The sequence below is a fragment of the Oncorhynchus mykiss genome, chromosome 2 (assembly GCF_013265735.2).
Source record: "Oncorhynchus mykiss isolate Arlee chromosome 2, USDA_OmykA_1.1, whole genome shotgun sequence".
Lineage (NCBI taxonomy): Eukaryota > Metazoa > Chordata > Actinopteri > Salmoniformes > Salmonidae > Oncorhynchus > Oncorhynchus mykiss.
In genome coordinates, this window is record NC_048566.1 from 47017098 (window position 1) to 47038207 (window position 21110).

At 41.7% G+C, this 21110-nt stretch overlaps 1 protein-coding gene across 2 annotated transcripts in view; it reads right to left on the reverse strand.

Annotated features, from left to right (window-relative positions):
* Positions 1-15911: 15911 nt before the first annotated feature.
* si:dkeyp-19e1.3 (formin-like protein 5) overlaps positions 15912-21110 on the reverse strand; it is a 97509-nt gene continuing 92310 nt past the window's right edge. For both annotated transcript variants that reach the window (XM_021564121.2, XM_036949765.1), the window contains 2 exons: positions 18814-18966; positions 15912-18174 (listed from right to left, as the gene is read on the reverse strand). In XM_021564121.2, coding sequence (XP_021419796.2) covers positions 16511-18174; positions 18814-18966 — 1817 coding nt within the window. In that variant the 3' untranslated portion in view covers positions 15912-16510. The remainder of the gene's footprint in view (positions 18175-18813; positions 18967-21110) is intronic.

The following is a 21110-nucleotide window of genomic DNA, read 5'->3' on the forward strand; positions in this document are numbered from 1 at the left end:
TCCAGACAAACTATTCACTTTAAGACAAATTATTAATTTACCAATATTTTTAATATAAAGTTCTAAGACAAATGTCAAATTGGCTTACACTCCCCTATCACACTGTCAACCTCATCGCAGAGTCACAGGGTCAGGGAGTTAGAGGGCTAATCCTTAGGGAGAAATCCAGATAATCCAGCAAACCCAATCTGGTGAGATTTGTATCAAAACAAAACGGAAACAGAACAAACACCACAACAATACAGTCCTTCATATCACATATCACTATTATATCCAAAAAACCTCAATGGACTGGTAATACCACCATTTTGACACGACACAACATGATTAATGTTTAAAAAAACAACACTGCTGGTTAAATAAAAATAAAATGTCCCTTAATAACTACATAAGGAAATAATTGTATCACAAAATATATAGGTCATAGTAAAATAGACTAGAGACAGGTATGTCTTTCTTGTGGTCCGATATCACACATAGAACTATTAATTCTAAACTTCTCCGTAATTATGAGTTTACACATATTACATATAAATCTTACCCAAATGTTTCTGGGCTGGGTTTCTGGAAAGTCAGAACAGAGGTCAGAGTTCATTCAACGCCTTCAAGTGAGTGTTTCTCTCCTTGTCCTTTCCCTGTACCTCAGACTAATTATTTAAAAACATGTTAAACATTTCATACATTTTGTGTACCAGATTTACATTGGGTTTTGTCAGTACATTCCTTATCAAAATAATTTACATGTGTTCAACCAAAACTCTGACAATAGAAACTTCAGAAAAATTCATGTGTGCCCTTTAAGGAGCAACCCGTGAAAAATCCACTAAAACCAAATAAGACACACCACACAATATATCAAATACAGTAATAACGCTACTAACAAATATTCATAATGTATGGTAAAAACAAACAAAATTGGTCTTATCTAATTTGGGAGCTCCCTTTACGGCCGAATCCGGATACCTTTATACTTATAAAACTGCAGAATTTCATAAACTGCTCTATCAATACCACAGTCTCGGGAACATTCCAAAGAGAGAGATAATGAGACTGTGTACATTCTTTTTAGCATTCACTATGCTACATCTTAAATCAGCAAACTAAACATGATGATGATAATTCCACTGTCCTCCATCCAATCATTAATCGTTTGTTTTAATCCACCCCGATGTTTATGTACTCTTATTTAGACACAGCAACATTTATCTCGCCACTGAGTAATGATTTACTCCCGTATAAGACTGGTCTCTCTTTTCCCCCTGATTTTCCATATTCACCTCAAAACAATGCCCTTCATGTTCATGAACCCCGACATTTTAAAAAGGTAATTTTAGGTTTGGTAACCCCGACATTTTAAAAAGGTAATTTTAGGTTTGGTAACCCCAACATTTTAAAAAGGTAATTTTAGGTTTGGTAACCCCAACATTTTATAAAGGTAATTTTAGGTTTGGTAACCCCAACATTTTAAAAAGGTAATTTTATGTTTGGTAACCCCAGCATTTTAAAAAGGTAATTTTAGGTTTGGTAACCCCAATTGCTTCTTTAAAACGAACAATTACTCACAATATTAACGCCATTGTAATTCCTCGTGACTCCTCCTCCCTTTTTTCCATTCTAGAAATCTATTTCAGAATAAGATGGCATAAAATGTAAATCTATTTCATAATGAGACAAATTTCAATTTCTCACGGGATTAAACCCCCCCCCCCCCCCCCCCCCCACCCCCAAGGTTTTCTTAGTTTGCAAAGAGTATTTGGCCGTTCCAATTCTAACTTGTTACCTTTTAGACTACATTGTCTGATTCATGCAGGGATTATCCAACCCCAAAATCATCTCCACTTCCATCCATGTAAATTATCCGTGTATTGTTACTGATCCTATGTTTAAAGACTGGTAGTAATTGTATCGCTTTCGATGCTGCCCCTGTTACCTTGCTGAATGTAACACTTTTCCCTGTCGTAAATTTAACCTATTTCTCATTGTAAAAGTCCTATAGAAACGGTCATATCTGTTAACCACTATCAATCGAACCAAGACCATACGCCGCTATGTGAGTTTCCTGCTGGTTCGTTTGTAAAAAATGCTAAACATTCCCTCTGAATGCAGCAGGTGCAGTAGGCTCCATTACCACTCTACACTCATTCTTCCAACGGCCCCACATCTAAAACAGGGATCTATCGCCCTATGCTTGTATTTATTTCCACTACGTTTCCCTCATCAATGTCTTCGTCACTGTTACCTATCATAAGTTTTAGAAAACAAAAACAAACATGATTATTCTCTCTTTATTAGAAGGCAATGTTTTCATTATAGTCTACCCTAACAATGTTACTCTATATTATATTACCAACCTCTGTTGGATTTTCACTTTGTTTCACACCTATTAAATGTCTATTTTAAGAATAACATGTAATGTTAATCTATCGCAATTGCCAATGAGCTGTTATTAGGAATGCATTAGATTTAGGTAACAGTCCGTAAGATTAGGCCACAGGTCATAAAACCAACGCTTGCAATTGGTGACAAGCATATATTCAGTTCATATTATTAATATTTAATTCAGTGATTGAAATTACGACACCATTCTCAGTAGCCTATTCTAGCAGGCTATTAGGCAGCACAAAAATGTATTACCTCGAAACCGCCTCGCTATTCACGTTGAATAAATTAGCCTTTCAATTTGAACTAAGCAAGCTGCTAAATCATTCAGTTTACATCTTAAAACAAACACTGGCTGCTGTATCTAGCTATGCAAACCATACAATCAGAAACCCAGATTTTAGTCAGTAACATAGACCCAAAACTATTGAAATAACAAGGAAATAAGCTGTCATGACTCTCCTGTGAGGATCCAAAGGATTGGGTTGCGTGGGTCCGCTCTACAATGCCCTCTACCGCAGAGGGGTGAAGTTGGTCGTTTTATGACGGTCGTAAATACCTTGTAGAAACTCTGCCTTCGGGCTCTGCAGGATTGAGGGGAAAGAACCCTCTTTGTTACAAGGAGATTCCTCCCACCAAAACAGTAACATCAAAAGGTTGAATAATGAAACAATATTTCTGTAATCCAAACAGTTGGAATGGTTCAATCAGTTATTTTGGGGTATCATTAAGGACGGTATAACATAACTATCTCTGAATGTGTATATTTCCCAGTTATCAAATATACATCTACATGTTGTGGAACTTATGATTAAATATGAAACTATTTTTGAGAAGATGAAATGTGATGTTAGCCTTCTAAATGAGAATTGTTTTTCATACAAAAGTTTCAACCAGTCAGTGACCACACCCACGTGAGCACAGACATTATGCCGGAGTCATGGAACGCCCCTTTTGTCAGAGTTTATAAAAGGACTCGCTAACAAAATGTACATTAGCCCAGAGAACGTGAGGATGCAGTCCACACACTGAAATTGTTGCCATTTAAATGGAGACCAGTACATTACCGGGTTGCTACGGGCGTGTAGAATGGTTCTAGCTGTACCCTGAATAATCAACTAGATGTCGACCGATTATGATTTTTCAACGCCGATACCGATTATTGGAGGATCAAAAAAAAAACGATACCGATTAATTGGCCGATTTATTAAATTTATTTGTAATAATGATAATTACAACAATACTGTATGAACACTTATTTTAACTTAATATAATACATCAATAAAATCAATTTAGCCTCAAATAAATAATGAAACATGTTCAATTTGGTTTAAATAATGCAAAAACAAAGTTTTGGATTAGAATGTAAAACTGCAATATGTGACATGTAAGAAAGAAAAAGACGGTGGTCCCTTTTAACATGAACATCAATATTCCCAGGTAATACGTTTTAGGTTGTAGTTATTATAGGAATTACAGGATTATTTCTCTCTATACGATTTGTATTTCATATATCTTTGACTATTGGATGTTCTTATAGGTACTTTAGTATTGCCAGTGTAACAGTATAGCTTCCGTCACTCTCCTCACTCCTACCTGGGCTCAAACCAGGAACACATCGACAACAGCCACCCTCGAAGCAGCATTACACATCACTCCACAAAAGCCGCCCTTGCAAGGGGAACAACAAGCAAGGGGAACAACTACTCCAAGTCTCAGAGCGAGTGATGTTTGAAACGCTATTAGCAGCCCACTAACTAGCTAGCCATTTCACATCGGTTACACCAGCCTAATCTCGGGAGTTGATAGGCTTAAGTCATAAACAGAGCAATGCTTGAAGCATTGCGAAGAGCTGCTGGCAAAACGCACGAAAGTGCTGTTTGAATTAATGCTTACGAGCCTGCTGGTGCCTACCATCGCTCAGTCAGACTGCTCTATCAAATCATAACATAATAACACACAGAAATGCGAGCCTTAGGTCACTAATATGGTCGAATCCGGAATGAACGCAAGAGAAGTGACACAATTTCACTTGGTTAATATTGCCTGCTAACCTGGATTTCTTTTAGCTAAATATGCAGGTTTAAAAATGTATACTTCTGGGTATTGATTTTAAGAAAGGCATTGATGTTTATGGTTAGGTACAGTCGTGCAACGATTGTGCTTTTTTCGCAAATGCGCTTTTGTTAAATCATCCCTCGTTTGGCGAAGTTGGCTGTCTTTGTTAGGATGAAATAGTCTTCACACAGTTCGCAACGAGCCAGGCGGCCCAAACTGCTGCATATACCCTGACTCTGTTGCAAGAGAAGTGACACATTTTTTCTAGTTAAAATAAATTCATGTTAGCAGGCAATATTAACTAAATAAGCAGGTTTAAAAATATATACTTGTGTATTGGTTTTAAGAAAGGCATAGATTTTTATGATTAGGTACACATTGGAGCAACGACAGTCCTTTTCCGCATATGCGCACCGCATCGATTATATGCAACGCAGGACACGCTAGATAAACTAGTAATATCATCAACCATGCGTAGTTAACTAGTGATTATGATTGATTGTTTTTTATAAGATAAGTTTAATGCTAGCTAGCAGCTTACCGTGGCTTCTTACTGCATTCGCGTAACAGGCAGGCTCCTCGTGGAGTGCAATGTAAAGCAGGTGGTTAAGAGTGTTGGACAGTAAAGGTTGCAAGTTTGAATCTTCGAGCTGACAAGGTAAAAATTAGTTGTTCTGCCCTAAGGCAGTTAACCCACCGTTCCTAGGCCTTCATTGAAAATAGGAATGTGTTCTTTACTGGCTTGCCTAGTTAAATAAAGTTTACATTTATTAAATTTTTTTTAAAAATCAGCAAAATCGGTGTCCAAAAATATCAATTTCCGATTGTTATGAAAACTTGAAATTGGCCCTAATTAATCGGTCGACCTCTATAAGCAGGCGGATGGTGTTGAACCGGACATCACGAATGGTTAGACTCAACCCAATCATTATACATGCAGCGCGAGCTGAATACGTCACAAATGGTCAGGAACTCTCGATGAGTGAAGCTAAAGACTACTACACGTCTGCAGCTGTATACAGTGGGGCAAAAAAGTATTTAGTCAGCCACCAATTGTGCAAGTTCTCCCACTTAAAAAGATGAGAGGCCTGTAATTGGTCTTGGCCATAGTGGAGTTTGGAGTGTGACTGTTTGAGGTTGTGGACAGGTGTCGTTTATACTGATAACAAGTTCAAACAGGTGCCATTAATACAGGTAACGAGTGGAGGACAGAGGAGCCTCTTAAAGAAGAAGTTACAGGTCTGTGAGAGCCAGAAATCTTGCTTGTTTGTAGGTGACCAAATATTTATTTTCCACCATAATTTGCAAATAAATTCATAAAAAATCCTACAATGTGATTTTCTGGATTTTTTTTCTTCTCATTTTGTCTGTCATAGTTGAAGTGTACCTATGATGAAAATGACAGGCCTCTCATCTTTTTAAGTGGGAGAACTTGCACAATTGGTGGCTGACTAAATACTTCTTTGCCCCACTGTATGTCAAATGTGAGCCAATTCAGGAAAATAGGCGTATTTTGAAAGTCACGACTTTACAGGAGAGCAGTTAAGGTTTTTTTTTGTGCATGTGCCTTAATAACAAACTTGTATTTCAATTACGAGCCTTGTTGGTTAAGCCACATAAAAAGACAGCAACCTTCCCACTAGCCATTAGCTGAGATAATGAGAGGGTTGGACATGCCGAGAGATGAGCTCTGATTGGTCTGCCAAACAGAATGCTTTTGTCTATTTGACCGGGTCAGTCTGTTGGTAATGCAGCTTTAAATTTTTTTTAGCTGCACAAGTGTTGCTCTCCAATTTCTGGGGGTTCGATTGTGGAGGGCAGGTCATCTGAGCACTCCATCACTTTCCTTCTTGGTAAAATATCCCTTACACAGCCTGGAGGTGTGTTGGGTCATTGTCCTGTTGAAAAACAAATGATAGTCCCACTAAGCATAAACCAGATGGGATGGCGTATCGCTCGCTGCAGGATGCTGTGGTAGCCATGCTGGTTAAGTGTGCCTTGAATTCTAAATAAATTAGACAGAGTCACTGGGCAAAGCACCCCCACACCACCTCCTCCATGCTTTACGGTGAGAAATGCAGAGATCATAGTTCACCCACACCGCGTCTCACAAAAACATGGCGGTTGGAATCAAAAATCTCCAATTTGGACTTTGAGCTGTTCTTGCCATAATATGGTATTTTACCAAATAGGGCTATCTTCTGTGTCACAACACAAATGGTGGGCTCAAACACATAAGAAAAGGAAAGAAATTCCACAAATTAATTTAAGAAGGCACACCTGTTAATTGAAATGCATTCCAGACTACCTCATGAAGCTGGTTGAGAGAATACCAAGAGTGTGCAAAGCTGTCATCAAGGCAAAGGTTGGCTACTTTGAAGAATCTCAAATATAAATTATATTTAGATTAGTTTAACACTTTTTTGGTTACTACATGATTCCATATGTGTAAGACATAGTTTTGATGTCTTCACTACTTTCTACAATGTAGAAAATAGTCAAAATAAAGAAAAACCCTTGAATGAGTAGGTGTTCTAAAACTTTTGACTGGTAGCCTAAGATAGTCTTGCTAGCTACATTTTCAGATATTACACGTTTCTAATTTTGACAGAAAGTGGTTACATTTCAAGCTAAATTGTACTGTTAGCTAGCAATAGCTGACTGGCCCCCTAGCTAACGTTAGGATGTGTGATCTTCCATGTGGTTTACCTAGCTAGGTTAAAAATATTTACCAAATAAACTAAAGTAAAAATAATAAAAGTAACACAATAACATAACGAGGCTATATACAGGGGGTACCGGTACCGAGTCAGTGTGCGGGGGTACAGGTTAGCGGTAATTTGTATATGTATAGTAGGTAGGGGTGAAGTGACTATGCATAGATAATAAACGGTTAGTAGCGGCAGTGTACAAAACAAATGGAGGAGAGGGGGTGTCAATGTAATAGTCCAATGGCCATTTGATTAATTGTTCAGCACTCTTCTAGCTTGGGGTGGTAGAAGCGGTTAAGGAGCCTTTTGGTCCTAGACTTGGCGCTCCAGTACTGCTTGCCGTGCAGTAGCAGAGAGAACAGTCTATGACGGGTGACTGGAGTCTCTGACAATTTTATGGGCTTTCCTCTGACACAACCTATTATATAGATCCTGGATTGCAGGAAGCTTAGCCCCAGTGATGTACTGGGCCGTACGCACTACCCTCTGTAGCGCCTTACGGTCAGATGCCGAGCAGTTGCCACACCAGGCGGTGACGCAACCGGTCAGGTTGCTCTCGATGGTGCAGCTGTATAACTTTGAGGATCTGGGGACCCATGCCAAAATCTTTTCAGTCTCCTGAGGGGGAAAAGGTTTTGTCGTGCCCTCTTCACGACTGTCTTGATGCGTTTGGACCATGACAGACCGTTGGTGATGTGAACACCAAGGAACTTGAAACTCTCGACCCGCTCCCCTACAGCCTCGTTGATGATAATGGGGGCCTGTTCTGTCCGCCTTTTCCTGTAGCCCGCTTTGCCTTACTCACATTGAGAGAGAGGTTGTTGTCCGGGCACCACTGCCAGTTCTCTGACCTCCTCCTCACCACTCTATTCTAACAAACAGCCCGTTGAACAAGCTACAACTACAAAAGACTGATTTCTGGTGGACAAACCAGAGACTTCTGTTGAATTTCTCCCCAGACGGACCGGCGATTTCAACAGAGCCATACAAGCGTAAATATGTGTTGCATTTCTAAATCCGAAAGAGAGGTTGTTAGGGTGCTAAAAATCCATATTTACAATATGCAAATTAAGCCAATTTGTATATCGCCGATTCATCAGTTATGATAGGGTTCGTGCAGATACCCAAGAGTTTTGCGACAATCAGAATGAGACAAGGTAAATAAGAATTAATGAATTCACTGTGACTGATGTACGAGATATCTTTAGAGTTTAGTTGGGAGATAGTAACTCGTTAAATAACTTTTCCCGTGGTGCCCCGGGTTACTACTTCAATCAATCAATCAAATTTATTTTATATAGCCCTTCGTACATCAGCTGATATCTCAAAGTGCTGTACAGAAACCCAGCCTAAAACCCCAAACAGCAAGCAATGCAGGTGAAGAAGCACGGTGGCTAGGAAAAACTCCCTAGAAAGGCCAAAACCTAGGAAGAAACCTAGAGAGGAACCAGGCTATGTGGGGTGGCCAGTCCTCTTCTGGCTGTGCCGGGTGGAGATTATAACAAAACATGGTCAAGATGTTCAAATGTTCATAAATGACCAGCATGGTCGAATAATAATAAGGCAGAATAGTTGAAACTGGAGCAGCAGCACAGTCAGGTGGACTGGGGACAGCAAGGAGTCATCATGTCAGGTATTCCTGGGGCATGGTCCTAGGGCTCAGGTCCTCCGAGAGAGAGAAAGAAAGAGAGAATTAGAGAGAGCATATGTGGGATGGCCAGTCCTCTTCTGGCTGTGCCAGGTGGAGATTATAACAGAACATGGCCAAGATGTTCAAATGTTCATAAATGATCAGCATGGTCGAATAATAATAAGGCAGAACAGTTGAAACTGGAGCAGCAGCACAGCCAGGTGGACTGGGGACAGCAAGGAGTCATCATGTCAGGTAGTCCTGGGGCATGGTCCTAGGGCTCAGGTCCTCCGAGAGAGAGAAAGAGAGAAGGAGAGAATTAGAGAACGCACACTTAGATTCACACAGGACACCGAATAGGACAGGAGAAGTACTCCAGATATAACAAACTGACCCTAGCCCCCCGACACATAAACTACTGCAGCATAAATACTGGAGGCTGAGACAGGAGGGGTCAGGAGACTTAATTGTTATATGATTCATTTCAATCGCATAATTGAACGTGGTATGCGATTATTTTATAAAATAACAGTCAAACACATTAATGATAGTCAAGACACGCCAACCCAATTATAATGGTTTGTATTCTTAACATCTGGCACATAATAACACAATTACCAGAAAATAGCTCTAAAGTTCAGCCAAGTGCTTCTTTGCAAAGATTTCACATGCGCAAAGGGGATTTAGCAGTCAACAAGTTGAGTCAACATTCATTGTTTTGGAAACAGATCTGGCGAGTTTAGTAAAAGCAGATTACCTTTTCTTGTGCGACATAATTCATATTATTTTTACGTTGTTCCAGTTTACGCCTACATTCCGTGTTAATTGTCCCTAACTTTATGGAAAAATAGTTTATTCGATAAATATAGCAATTCCTCTTTTTTATGTTTTACCTGGGTGGAGAAAATCTAAATGATCCATAAAGGGATCAACTCAGAACAAAAATGTCTCCCCTTACGTACGTCTACGTGTGCAAGTTTGTATATTATTATTTCATCAAATCTCCAGTAATCAATTATAAACACATATAAAAAAAATTTCTCCGTTCGAAATCTTAGGTACTCACATCAACCACTCCATGTGCGTTTCCAACGACTCTCCATCGCCATACTCGCAGCGGAACCCAAAACACGGATGGTCTTCAGGGACTCTCTAGCCTCCCAGAAAAGCCTATAGAAATCCCGCTACCTTCTAAAATAGCATCCCGCGCACAATAACACCGTGATATTCTATGATAGGCAGTGATGGACAGAACCCCAAGATATATATCGAAATGCATTATCCATATTTAAAATCAGCTTATTATACACATTTCTATATCTTATTATCCAAGCCTCAGATTAACACTTCCACTCATATCACAATTCACACAGTTCCCAAAACACACTTAATCAATTAGTTGTTTTTTTACAATATTTTTTTCTTTCTTTCTCAGGGTTAGTTCCTGGGATAACGCAACTCATACATTTCCATCTTACAGTACTAACCCATGATATTGCAATGTATCACCGCAATACCATATAGGACTCTGAATAATTTCTTACTTTAGGACCATACGATCACAAATTCCTATTTATTATGACAATACCACCAGGATCTCATAACCTTAAAATGGCAGTACCTTCAGGACTCTGTATCTCTAAAATGGGATTTGGTTTAAAACAATTACAGGTGCACATTACTATCTTATACCATATCATTGTAATGCATTCTCTAATATGTCTATAGCGCTTTTGAGTCCACACAGGTCTCTAACCCACACTGGGTTTTTGCTTTAAAGTCTTAACTTGTCCACACAGGTTCTAGTTTCCATCCGGTCCACACAGGTTTGGAAGCTAACATTAAATGATCTTAACTAGTTCACACAGATTTGGATGTTAACGCTTGATTGCAGATCCCTCGGAACTCCATTTTCTCAACCAAAAAATGAATTGGTTTCCAAGAAATGTCAGTGTCACCCTATTTATCTGTCTCTGTTCAAAGTTATCCATTCTGCTGACGCTCCCAGCCAGGCGGGGATCCGATCTGCTACGTCTAGTGGAGTATGGCTTCCCCAGCTGCATCTAATGCAACTCCTGTGTACGGTTAACCTGGATTTCCCCGGGAACAATCAGCAAAATTATGATTATTATTCCCTCCTCGTCACCAAGTATTGTGGTGGAAATTATAACTAAGTGAGAGAGACTTATTTCTTCAAACAATCATTCTTTAATATCGATTAATTATTGCAATAGTGAAGCTGGTCGATCCCACACTCTGAAGTATGATGCCGAGAGCTCAACGAGCAGATTTGAACCACAGCACTTTACAACAAAGTACATCCTCTTGAATGTTCATGACAAACAGATGAATAGAATTATACAAAGGTACATTACGCTATCAAGCAACATACAGCAAGATTTACATTGCGCCAGGTTTCGGTCTCTAGGTCATTTACTGCTTGTTTTACAAGGATATCTTGCCAGTTTCGAACCCCTTAACACACAGATACTAGTCATTCAACAGAATGCAGGCTTTAGGTTCTATCACCAAGCCATCATAAATCAATTGCCAGCGCCAAGCCTCAGAGGCCCAACTCAGTCCCACAGACACAGATGAGAGTACTCATCAAAGCTATTCGATGCATAAACAGTATTACAACAATCTTGTCATTTTTCTATCATACCTCCATCATTCTTAAATGGAAGAAGTTTGGAACCACCAAGACTCTTCCTAGAGTCTGAGCATCGGGGGAGAAGGGCCTCGATAGTCACTCTGACAACCCGATGGTCACTCTGACAGAACTCCAGTTCCTCTGTGGATATGGGAAAACCTTCCAGAAGGAAAACCATTCCTGCAGCACTCCACCAATCAGGCCTGGTAGAGTGGCCAGATGGAAGCCACTCCTCAGTAAAAGGCACATGAAAGCCCGCTTGGAGTTTTCCAAAAGGCACCTGAAGACTCTCAGACCATGAGAAACAAGATTCTCTGGTCTGATGAAACCAAGATTGAACTCTTTGGCCTGAATGCAAAGTGTCACGTTTAGAGGAAACCTGGCACCATCCCTACGGTGAAGCATGGTTGTAGCAACATCATGCTGTGGGGGGGGATGTTTTTCAGCGGCAGGGACTGGGAGACCAGTCAGGATCGAGGGAAAGATGAACGGAGCAAAGTACAGAGAGATCTTTGATGAAAACCTGCTCCAGAGTGCTCAGGACCTCAGCCTGGGGCGAAGGTTCACCTTCCAACAGGACAATGACCCTAAGCACACAGCCAAGACAATGCAGGGGTGGCTTCGGGACAAGTTTCTGAATGTCCTTGAGTGACCCAGCTAGAGGACTTGAACCTGCTCGAACATCTCTGGAGAGACCTGAAAATAGCTGTGCAGTGATACTCTCCATCCAACCTGACAGACCTTGAGAGGATCTGCAGAGAAGAATGGGAGAAACTCCCCAAATACAGGTTTGACTAGCTTGTAGCGTCATACCAAAGAAGAATTGAGCAGTAATTGCTGCCAGAGGTTTGAACACTTTTGTAAATGCGTTTTATTTTTTAAAACATTTGCAAAAATGTAAAACCTGTTTTTGCTTTGTCATTATGGGGTATTGTGTGTAGATTGATGAGGGGGAAAAAAACAATTTAATCAATTTTAGAATAAGGCCGTAACATAACAAAAAGTGGAAAAAGTCAAGGAGTCTGAAAACTTTCCGAATGCACTGTATCAACTGCCTGGCTGAGTGCAATTCTTACATTTTCTTTTTACAAGTTTTTAATTTTTTTTTTTTTTTTTTTACAATTTATTTACATATTTCTATTCTTCAAGGTCTAACAAAAATGGTGCAATATTCATCCCTCACCAAATTCCTGTCTTTATCCAATATCTTTGGTACTAGATCATGCATTTTCTTACAGCCCTCAGTGGCAAACACTGAACTGCAAGAACTCAAAAGGATACAAATTGATGCGGGAGGGCTAGGAGAGTTGACCAATCAAGTTGAAGTTGAGATTTTTTTTCCATACCCAGTTCTAAATTCACTGTCAAAATATCCTCTACCAGCCGGTAGAGAATAGGGTTAAAGGGTTAATTGTGGATAAAATATATACCATACTCCGATTTTACTATAACTGGTCTGTTCTGTGGGAGGAAAGAAAGAAAACGCAAACATTTTTCTTTTTTTATACAACATTTGTCAAAGTACGTTCTTGTTCACGAGGTTGGTCATTGGCACTGCCCAGATTAAGATATTGATAAGCTATACTTCGAAACTGGACACCAACAGATCCTTATGATGAAAAAGATCTGTGTTAGTTCAAACCAACCCCTGTGAACAAGCCAAATGACGTAGCTCTTTTCAGAACATTGTACAGGCCGGAGCCTTTCAAAAGAATGCACAGTAACCAAGGACAAAACACACTCCAAACAGACTGGAGAAAATAAAAGTAGAAGTGCGAGCACAAAAACTTCAAACAGATGTCCACAACACTCATATAATTTAATAAAATCAGTAAACAACAGATAAAAGGTAGACTAGGACTGCGTCCCACATGGCATCCTAATTCCCTACATAATTTTGTCAAAAGTAGTAAACTATACAAAGAATAGGGTGCCATTTGGGACGGATCCCATATTTCCATGTCATGTTATGGCTCAAACTTCCATTCCTCCAAGAATACCTCTCTTCTGAATGCTGGTTTCTTTTGTCAACCAATCAACACTGACCTCACTTCTAGACGGGCTGTGGCTCTTCAACTACGGTTGTGTCCTGATTCTCGACACTTCTCCTGAAGCACGCACTTGCACCCTTTCTCTTGGGTTTAAACATTGTCGAAACACCCTCCAGACAATATTTTTGTTCCATTGTTGATAGGGTCCCACAACAAATGCATGTCAACACTGTTAAAGGTCCAATGCAGGGATTCTTTAAATCTCAATATCATATTTCTGGGTAACAATTAAGTAACTTACTGAGATAGTTTTTCAAAAATTAAAATGGTATAAAATAAACAAAAATAGCTTCTTAGCAAAGTGCAATTTTGTTAGGACTGTGTGGGAGTGATCTGATTTAGGGAGGGGAAATCTGTTTTTGGCAGAAAGGTTTGGCTAAAACTCCATTCCACCAAAAACAGGCTGAAATTTCAGGCGGCCTTTTCAATCAGCACATACACTAAAAGGGCATTTTTTACATTTAATTTTCACAATTTCACATTATTATTCCAACCTCATAGTGTGGAAATGTATATAAAGAACATAGGTCAATCAAGTTGACTGCTCTGGGCCTTTAAGGTTTCTATTTCTCCAATAGGTGAAACCAGTCTTTCATAAATGGTATTGGGTAGGCTAAAGAATTATTGGATTCCCTAATAACACCATCTTGTGTTCCCATTTGTTTTTGTGTTAAATGGTTTGTTTATGAAGTAAACATGTTGCACATTCAGCAGGATACAACATTACACAATGTTCAGGTAGCAATTTGTTATGTAGAGCAAATATGCCTCTGACATGTAGAATAACTAATCACGTCAGCTGTATTCAAGACATTCCTATCTGCAACTTTCTGAACCGTTTGCCTACTGAACATGGCTCTGCTTCACCCACAACACTTCTGTCTTCTTTGTACATATAGTACCAGTCAAAAGTTTGGACACACCTACTCATTCAAGGGTTTTGGGGCTCTGGGTTTTTTGGTAACTCGGTCTTCCTTTCCGCCACAGGAAAGGAAGACCCAGAGTTACCTCTGCTGCAGAGGATAAGTTCACTAGAGTTACCAGCCTCAGAAATTGCAGCCCAAATAAATGCTTCAGAGTTCTCTGAACAGTTTATGTTGAGATGTGTCTGTTTCTTGGAGACTGTGTGAATCAGGGCTTCATGGTTGAATTGCTGCACAGGAAACACTACTAAAGAACACCAATAAGAAGAAGAGACTTGCTTGGGCCAAGAAACACGAGCAATGGACATTAGACCGGTGGAAATCTGTCCTTTGGTCTGATGAGTCCAAATTTGAGATTTTTTTGGACTGCATGTGTGGTTCCCGCCTTGAAATATGAAGGTGGTGGTGTGATGGTGACACTGATTTATTTAGAATTCAAGGCACTCTTAACCAGCATGGCTACCACAGCATTCTGCAGCAATATGCCATCCCATCTGGTTTGCGCTTAGTGGGACTATCATTTGATTTTCAACAGGACAATGACCCAAAACACACCTACACCTAAGGGCTATTTGACCAAGAAGGAGAGTGATGAGTGCTGCATCGGATGACCTGGCCTCCACAATCACCCGACCTCAACCCAATTGAGATGGGTTGGGATGAGTTGGACCGCAGAGTGAAGGAAAAGCAGCCAACTAGTGCTAAGCATATGTGGGAAATCCTTCAAGAATGTTGGAAAAGCATTTCCCATGAAGGTCGGAAATATGCAAAGAGAATGCAAAACTGTCATCAAGGCAAAGGGTGGCTACTCTGAAGAATCTAAAATGATTTGTTTAACACTTTTTTTTGGTTACTAAATGAAACCATGTGTTATTTCATAGATTTGATGTCTTCACTATTATTCTACAATGTAGAAAATAGTAAAAATAAAGAAAACCCCTTGAATGAGTAGGTGCATCCTAACTTTTGACTGGTACTGTGCATAACCCTTCTCCATAAAATATGTACAGTACGTTATTGCTGTGAAGTCACAGAAAGGTATCAAAATAAACTGGAATAATAGTAACACAATAAAATGCCTTTGAAAATGCAAACGATATCCACAAGATGAAACAAAGAAAACCAGCAAAATCCAAACCAACACAGTACTGCTTCTAACATAAAAGAAAAAGGACTCGACTATAAGTCCTTGATGCTCAATGAAACATGCGTCAGTATATACAGTAGTGACTATTGCACCATGGCTCTATCAACGAGAGAGTTAAATAGTGAGAGCACCTAATTTGAAGGTCTGCTTAAACATTTTGCTTATACAAAATCTTTAAATAGTTTGGTAACCATGAACAAATGGCGTGTAAATCATCATATGTAATTTCCCCACGTTCAGTATGTAACTATTCATCATTACAAAATCATGAATAACAGGCTGTATAAATGTTATTTAAATAGTTTACAAATAATGTTTTTAAGCAGTGTATAAGCAAATTCAAATAAGTTCAATAACCATATGGTCTAACTATATTTTATTGAGTTCTGTGAGCCTGCTCAAATAAATTAAGTACTGGTATGGGATATAGGCCTTTGGTGCTTCACAATGACTGTATGCCAACTTGGAAAGCCCTTTGAGATAAGTTCTTGAACAGAAATTCCTGTTTTCATTGGATGTTAAACTGCTCAATGCTTAAGACACTGCTGTTACAGGAAAAAGGAACCGAAATAAACAGATTCCTACATGATGAAAATACCAACTGGTCATATTGCCAGACACATGCATGCACACACACCTTAAAACTACCTCCAAAATGTGAGGCAAGACTACGGTTTCAAATTTAGGTGAACATTTAGAAAACTACTTGTTGCCCTTAATAAAAAGGTGCAAATACCACAAAATATCTATACATAACTATGAAAAAGTGATTTGCTCCCTCCAAAAACAGCAACTGACCACACTAAGGGCTTTTCCCTCTCCCTCCTACAAAATGGCTTTGTATGTTAGATGAGCACAGTAGGTAATTGCAGCAGTCTCTTCAGTCCATTGTCTCGTTCCCACACAGTCACGTGTCTCAAATTCTTTACCTTTCAAACGCTTTCAAACTATAGAAACCCTAAAAGGTGACCGATTTGGACAGCTGGTGGCTTCCAGCATGCATTCTATAAAAGTCTGGGTTGGATCGCACTGAGGTGACCTCTCCTGCCGACTGTCCAGATGAGGGCCCTGGAAGCAGCATCTGGGCCGTGAAGGCAGGCAGGGCAGGGAGGGGCCTGTGGGCCGTGGGCAGTTTTTGTAACTGGGAGGAGACCTGGTTCTGGTTTGAGCTTTGGCTCTGGTTGGCAGTGGTGGCTCTGTGTGTGTCCGTTAGGCTGTGGAGCCCAGTGTGGTGGTTAGGAGGAGGGCTACACTGGAAAGGAGCCAGTCTATCGGCGAAGCAGGGCGGCGGCGGAGGGATGACGATGGAATCTACCACCCAGCTCTCCTCCTGTCCTTCATAGTCCGGCTCCTGTGGAAGAGAGGGAAGGGCTGAGAAGGTGGTAGGAAGAGGAGAGGGGGAGGGAGAGGCAGAGAGAAGGGTGGGAGAGGAGGTGTCGGGCAGGGAAAGGAAGAACACCGGAGGAGGCGGCGGTAGGGGATGGAAAAGAGAGGAGGATGAGGGGTCATCATCTAGCTCAGGTATGCGCGGCGGTGGTGGTAGGCCGAACATCCCCAGTGTTTCCTGAGGGCTGGTGCCTGGCAAGGGGCTCTGCGGCAGGGCAGTGGCCACCTCCAGCAGCCGGTCCATGAAGCAGTCCTCGCCGTCAGCCTCCGAGAGGTTGTCGTACTGGGAGGTGTTTGAGGGCCGGCGGTCCCCTGCCGTCTGGGGCACGCAGAGTGACACGGGGAACATAGTGGGCTTGAAGGTGATTCGGGGGGACGGCTTGGCAAAGGCGAGGGAAAAAGAGGGCCGCGAGGACGGGGATTCCTCCAGGATGAGGTCCAGGGACGTGGGTGGAGGTGGACGCGGACTCTTAGGCTTCGGTAGGGGTTCTACCCCTAGTGAAAGAGCCGAGCAGGGGGGCACAGAGTCCGACTTCAGCCCTACCTTGGTCCCGTCTCGCAAGCATAGAGGTTCGGGGCCCAGGGGTGTGTGGGCGCTCTCTTCCATAGAGTAAAAGGGTGGAGGGGGTAGATCTGGGAACTCCAGTGTCTTAGACCCTGATCCAGACTGTGTGATGGAAACATCCCCAACAGGGGGCTCGTAGGGCGGAGGCCAGTAACCGGGCTCTTCCTGGGTCTCTGGACCTGCAGATCGGGCCTCCATCCCCACTCTACCACCCCTAACCTCAGACAGACTCCTTTCTCCTTCTTTCTCCACCTCTGAGACATGGTCACTCGGACACTCCTCCACCCTATCCCTGACACCCCGCACCCCTGGAGTGGAACCAACCTTATGTGGCTTCGGCGGAGGCTTGGGTGGGGTGACTGGACACATTTTAGGCCCTTCTGGCATCAGAGCCTGATTGTGGACTACCACCGGTTCCTGAGAGGGCATGGGGCGCAGGGGGTCGTGGGCCCCAGGGATGCTGCTAGTGTCCTGGGTGTCTCCGGGACAGAAGGAGCGGTCAAGGGTGATGGTGTCCGGCCTGTGGGCCTCTATGTGGGGCTGGAGCTGGAGCGGGGGCTGGAGACTGGTCTTGGGCTGGTCCAGAGGGAGGGCTAGATCACGCTGGAAGGGCATCAGGAGAACAGGCCGCTCCTCACCGAGGTGCTTCTTAGGCAGCTCCTCTGACTTGGCTACAGTAGGGGAAGATAACATAGCAATTAAAAACAGAATAACTATTATAATATTAACACATGGTTGTAGTTCACTTGGCTTTTTATGTTTTAAACACTGACCATGTTCAAATACTTAGTGGCAATACGTAACTTTTTGGGTGACCTGATCTGTTCTGTGTGCGCTATTTCAAGGTAACCCATTCTTAGCTTTTGTCTTTTACTTTCGGTTCTGTACACCAGCTTCAAACAGCAGAAACAACAATATTTTTGGATATGGAAAATGTATTTCACAGTGGTTTTGATGGTACTATGACTCTCTACACACTTTACTAGCTTATTTTATAAAACTGATAGCAACCAGGAAATGGCGATGCGATTTCTGCATAGTGCAACTAAGAAATGCATCCTTGAATATGTTGGATTGGTGAAAGTATAAAGGGTGGTAACCTTGTTCTCATCTATCCAATCACTTATAGATATGTGCTTATCCCAGGGAAATGACAAAGAGGGGATGCATTTCTGAAGTATTTGAAAAGGGCCACTATCCCAGTGTGAAAGTTAGCTTTAGGCAATTGACTGACTGACAGATTAACTGACTGATTGACCAACCGACTGCCTGTCTGTCTGGGGACTGATAGACTAGGCAGAAAGCCCCACCTGACGGTGGGAGGTCCAGCTTCATCTTACGGAGCTCGGCCATGGACGCCTGCAGCTGCTCCACCACCACGTCGTCGGGTAGGAAGAATGAGCTGGACAGGTGCTCCTGGAGGAACTCCCTCAGGTCCTCCAGAGGAAGCTTCAGCAAGCGCTCTGATTAAACAGACACAGGAGAGCGCAAATTAGGATTGTTTTTTACTAATTAATATGCAGACCAAATCAATCGACATTCTGACTCAGATAACAATGGCAGCTACGTTGACAGTGTGACACTGCCACGTTGATATGATCTTTTCTGATAGAAAACCACTGAAAGAGTACAACTTTGTTGTCACTGATACACCTCTTCTGCTTGCCCGGAAGTCTTTCAGTATTTGATCTGAAACATTCAACTAGCTAATCAATCCCCTTACAGGTTAAATAATAAAATAGTAGCCAATCATAAATAAATCAAACAACAGCAAACATCAAGTGACGTGTGATGAAACCAATCCGCCAATCAGCTGAATTACTCAACAATCACACTGCATCTAATGAAAAGACGGCATTCCTCTTCTCCACAGTAACCAGTGACCATCTGCATTATGTAAGCGAAGCAGCCAACCAACTGTGAGGCAATATACTGTCGGGATATACTGTCCGTGTCCACACAGCCAGCTGGGTTCTCAGGATATCGCACAGACGGGAATAAAGAACTCTCCGAGGAAGAAGGTGGGGGTGTATGCTTCATGATGAACTTCTCATCGTGTGATTGTAACAACGTACAGAAACTCAAGTCCTTTTGTTCACCTGACCTAGAATACCTCAAATGCCGACCATATTACCTCCCAAGAGAATTCTCTTCGGTTATAGTCACAGCCGTGCATATTCCCCCTCCAGCCGATACCACAACGGCCCTCAAGGAACTACACTGGACTTTGTGCAAACTGGAAACCATATATTCTGAGGCAGCATTTATTGTAGCTGGGGATTTTAACAAAGCAAATTTGAGGAAAACGCTACCGAAGCTCTAACACACTGACTGTAGTCCTCGCACTGCTAAATCACTCGACTACTGCTACTCCAACTTCCGGGATGCCTACAAGGCCTTACCCCGCCCTCCCTTCGGCAAATCAGATCATGACTCCATTTTGCTCATCCCTTCCTATAGGCAGAAACAAAAACAGGAAGTATCTGTGCGAAGGTTTATTCAAAGCTGGACTGACCAAACGAAACCATGCTTCAAGATTGTTTTGATCACATGGACTGGGATAAATTCCTGGGTAGCCTCAGAATAACATTGATGTATACACTGACACGGTGACTGAGTTCATCAGGAAGTGTATAGCGAATGTTGTTCCCAATGTGACTATTAAAACCTACCCAAACCGTGGACAGATGGCAGCTTCCGCGCAAAACTGAAAGCGTGAACCACCGCATTTAACCATGGCAAGGTGACTGGGAATATGGTTGAATATAAAACTGCGTAGGTAAGGTAATCAAACAGGCAAAACGTGAGTACAGACACAAAATGGAGTCGCAATTCAACGGCTCAGACACGAGACATACAGTGGGGCAAAAAAGTATTGTCAGCCACCAATTGTGCAAGTTCTCCCACTTAAAAAGATGAGGCCTGCAATTTTCATCATAGGTACACTTCAACTATGACAGACAAAATTATAAGAAAAATCCAGAAAATCACATTGTAGGATTATTCATTAATTTATTTGCAAATTATGGTGGAAAATAAGTATTTGGTCAATAACAAAAGTTTATCTCAATACTTTGTTATATACCCTGTGTTGACAATGACAGAGGTCAAAAGTTTTCTGTAAGTCTTCACAAGGTTTTCACACACTGTTGCTGGTATTTTGGCCCATTCCTCCATGCAGATCTCCTCTAGAGCAGTGATGTTTTGGGGCTGTTGCTGGGCAACACAGACTTTCAACTCCCTCGAAAGATTTTCTATGGGGTTGAGATCTGGAGACTGGCTAGGCCACTCCAGGACCTTGAAATGCTTCTTACGAAGCCACTCCTTCGTTGCCCGGGCGGTGTGTTTGGGATCATTGTCATGCTGAAAGACCCAGCCACGTTTCATCTTCAATGCCCTTGCTGATGGAAGGAGGTTTTCACTCAAAATCTCACGATACATGGCCCCATTCATTCTTTCCTTTACACGGATCAGTCGTCCTGGTCCCTTTGCAGACAAACAGCCCCAAAGCATGATGTTTCCACCTCCATGCTTCACAGTAGGTATGGTGTTCTTTGGATGCAACTCAGCATTCTTGAAACTCCCCAAATACAGATGTGCCAAGCTT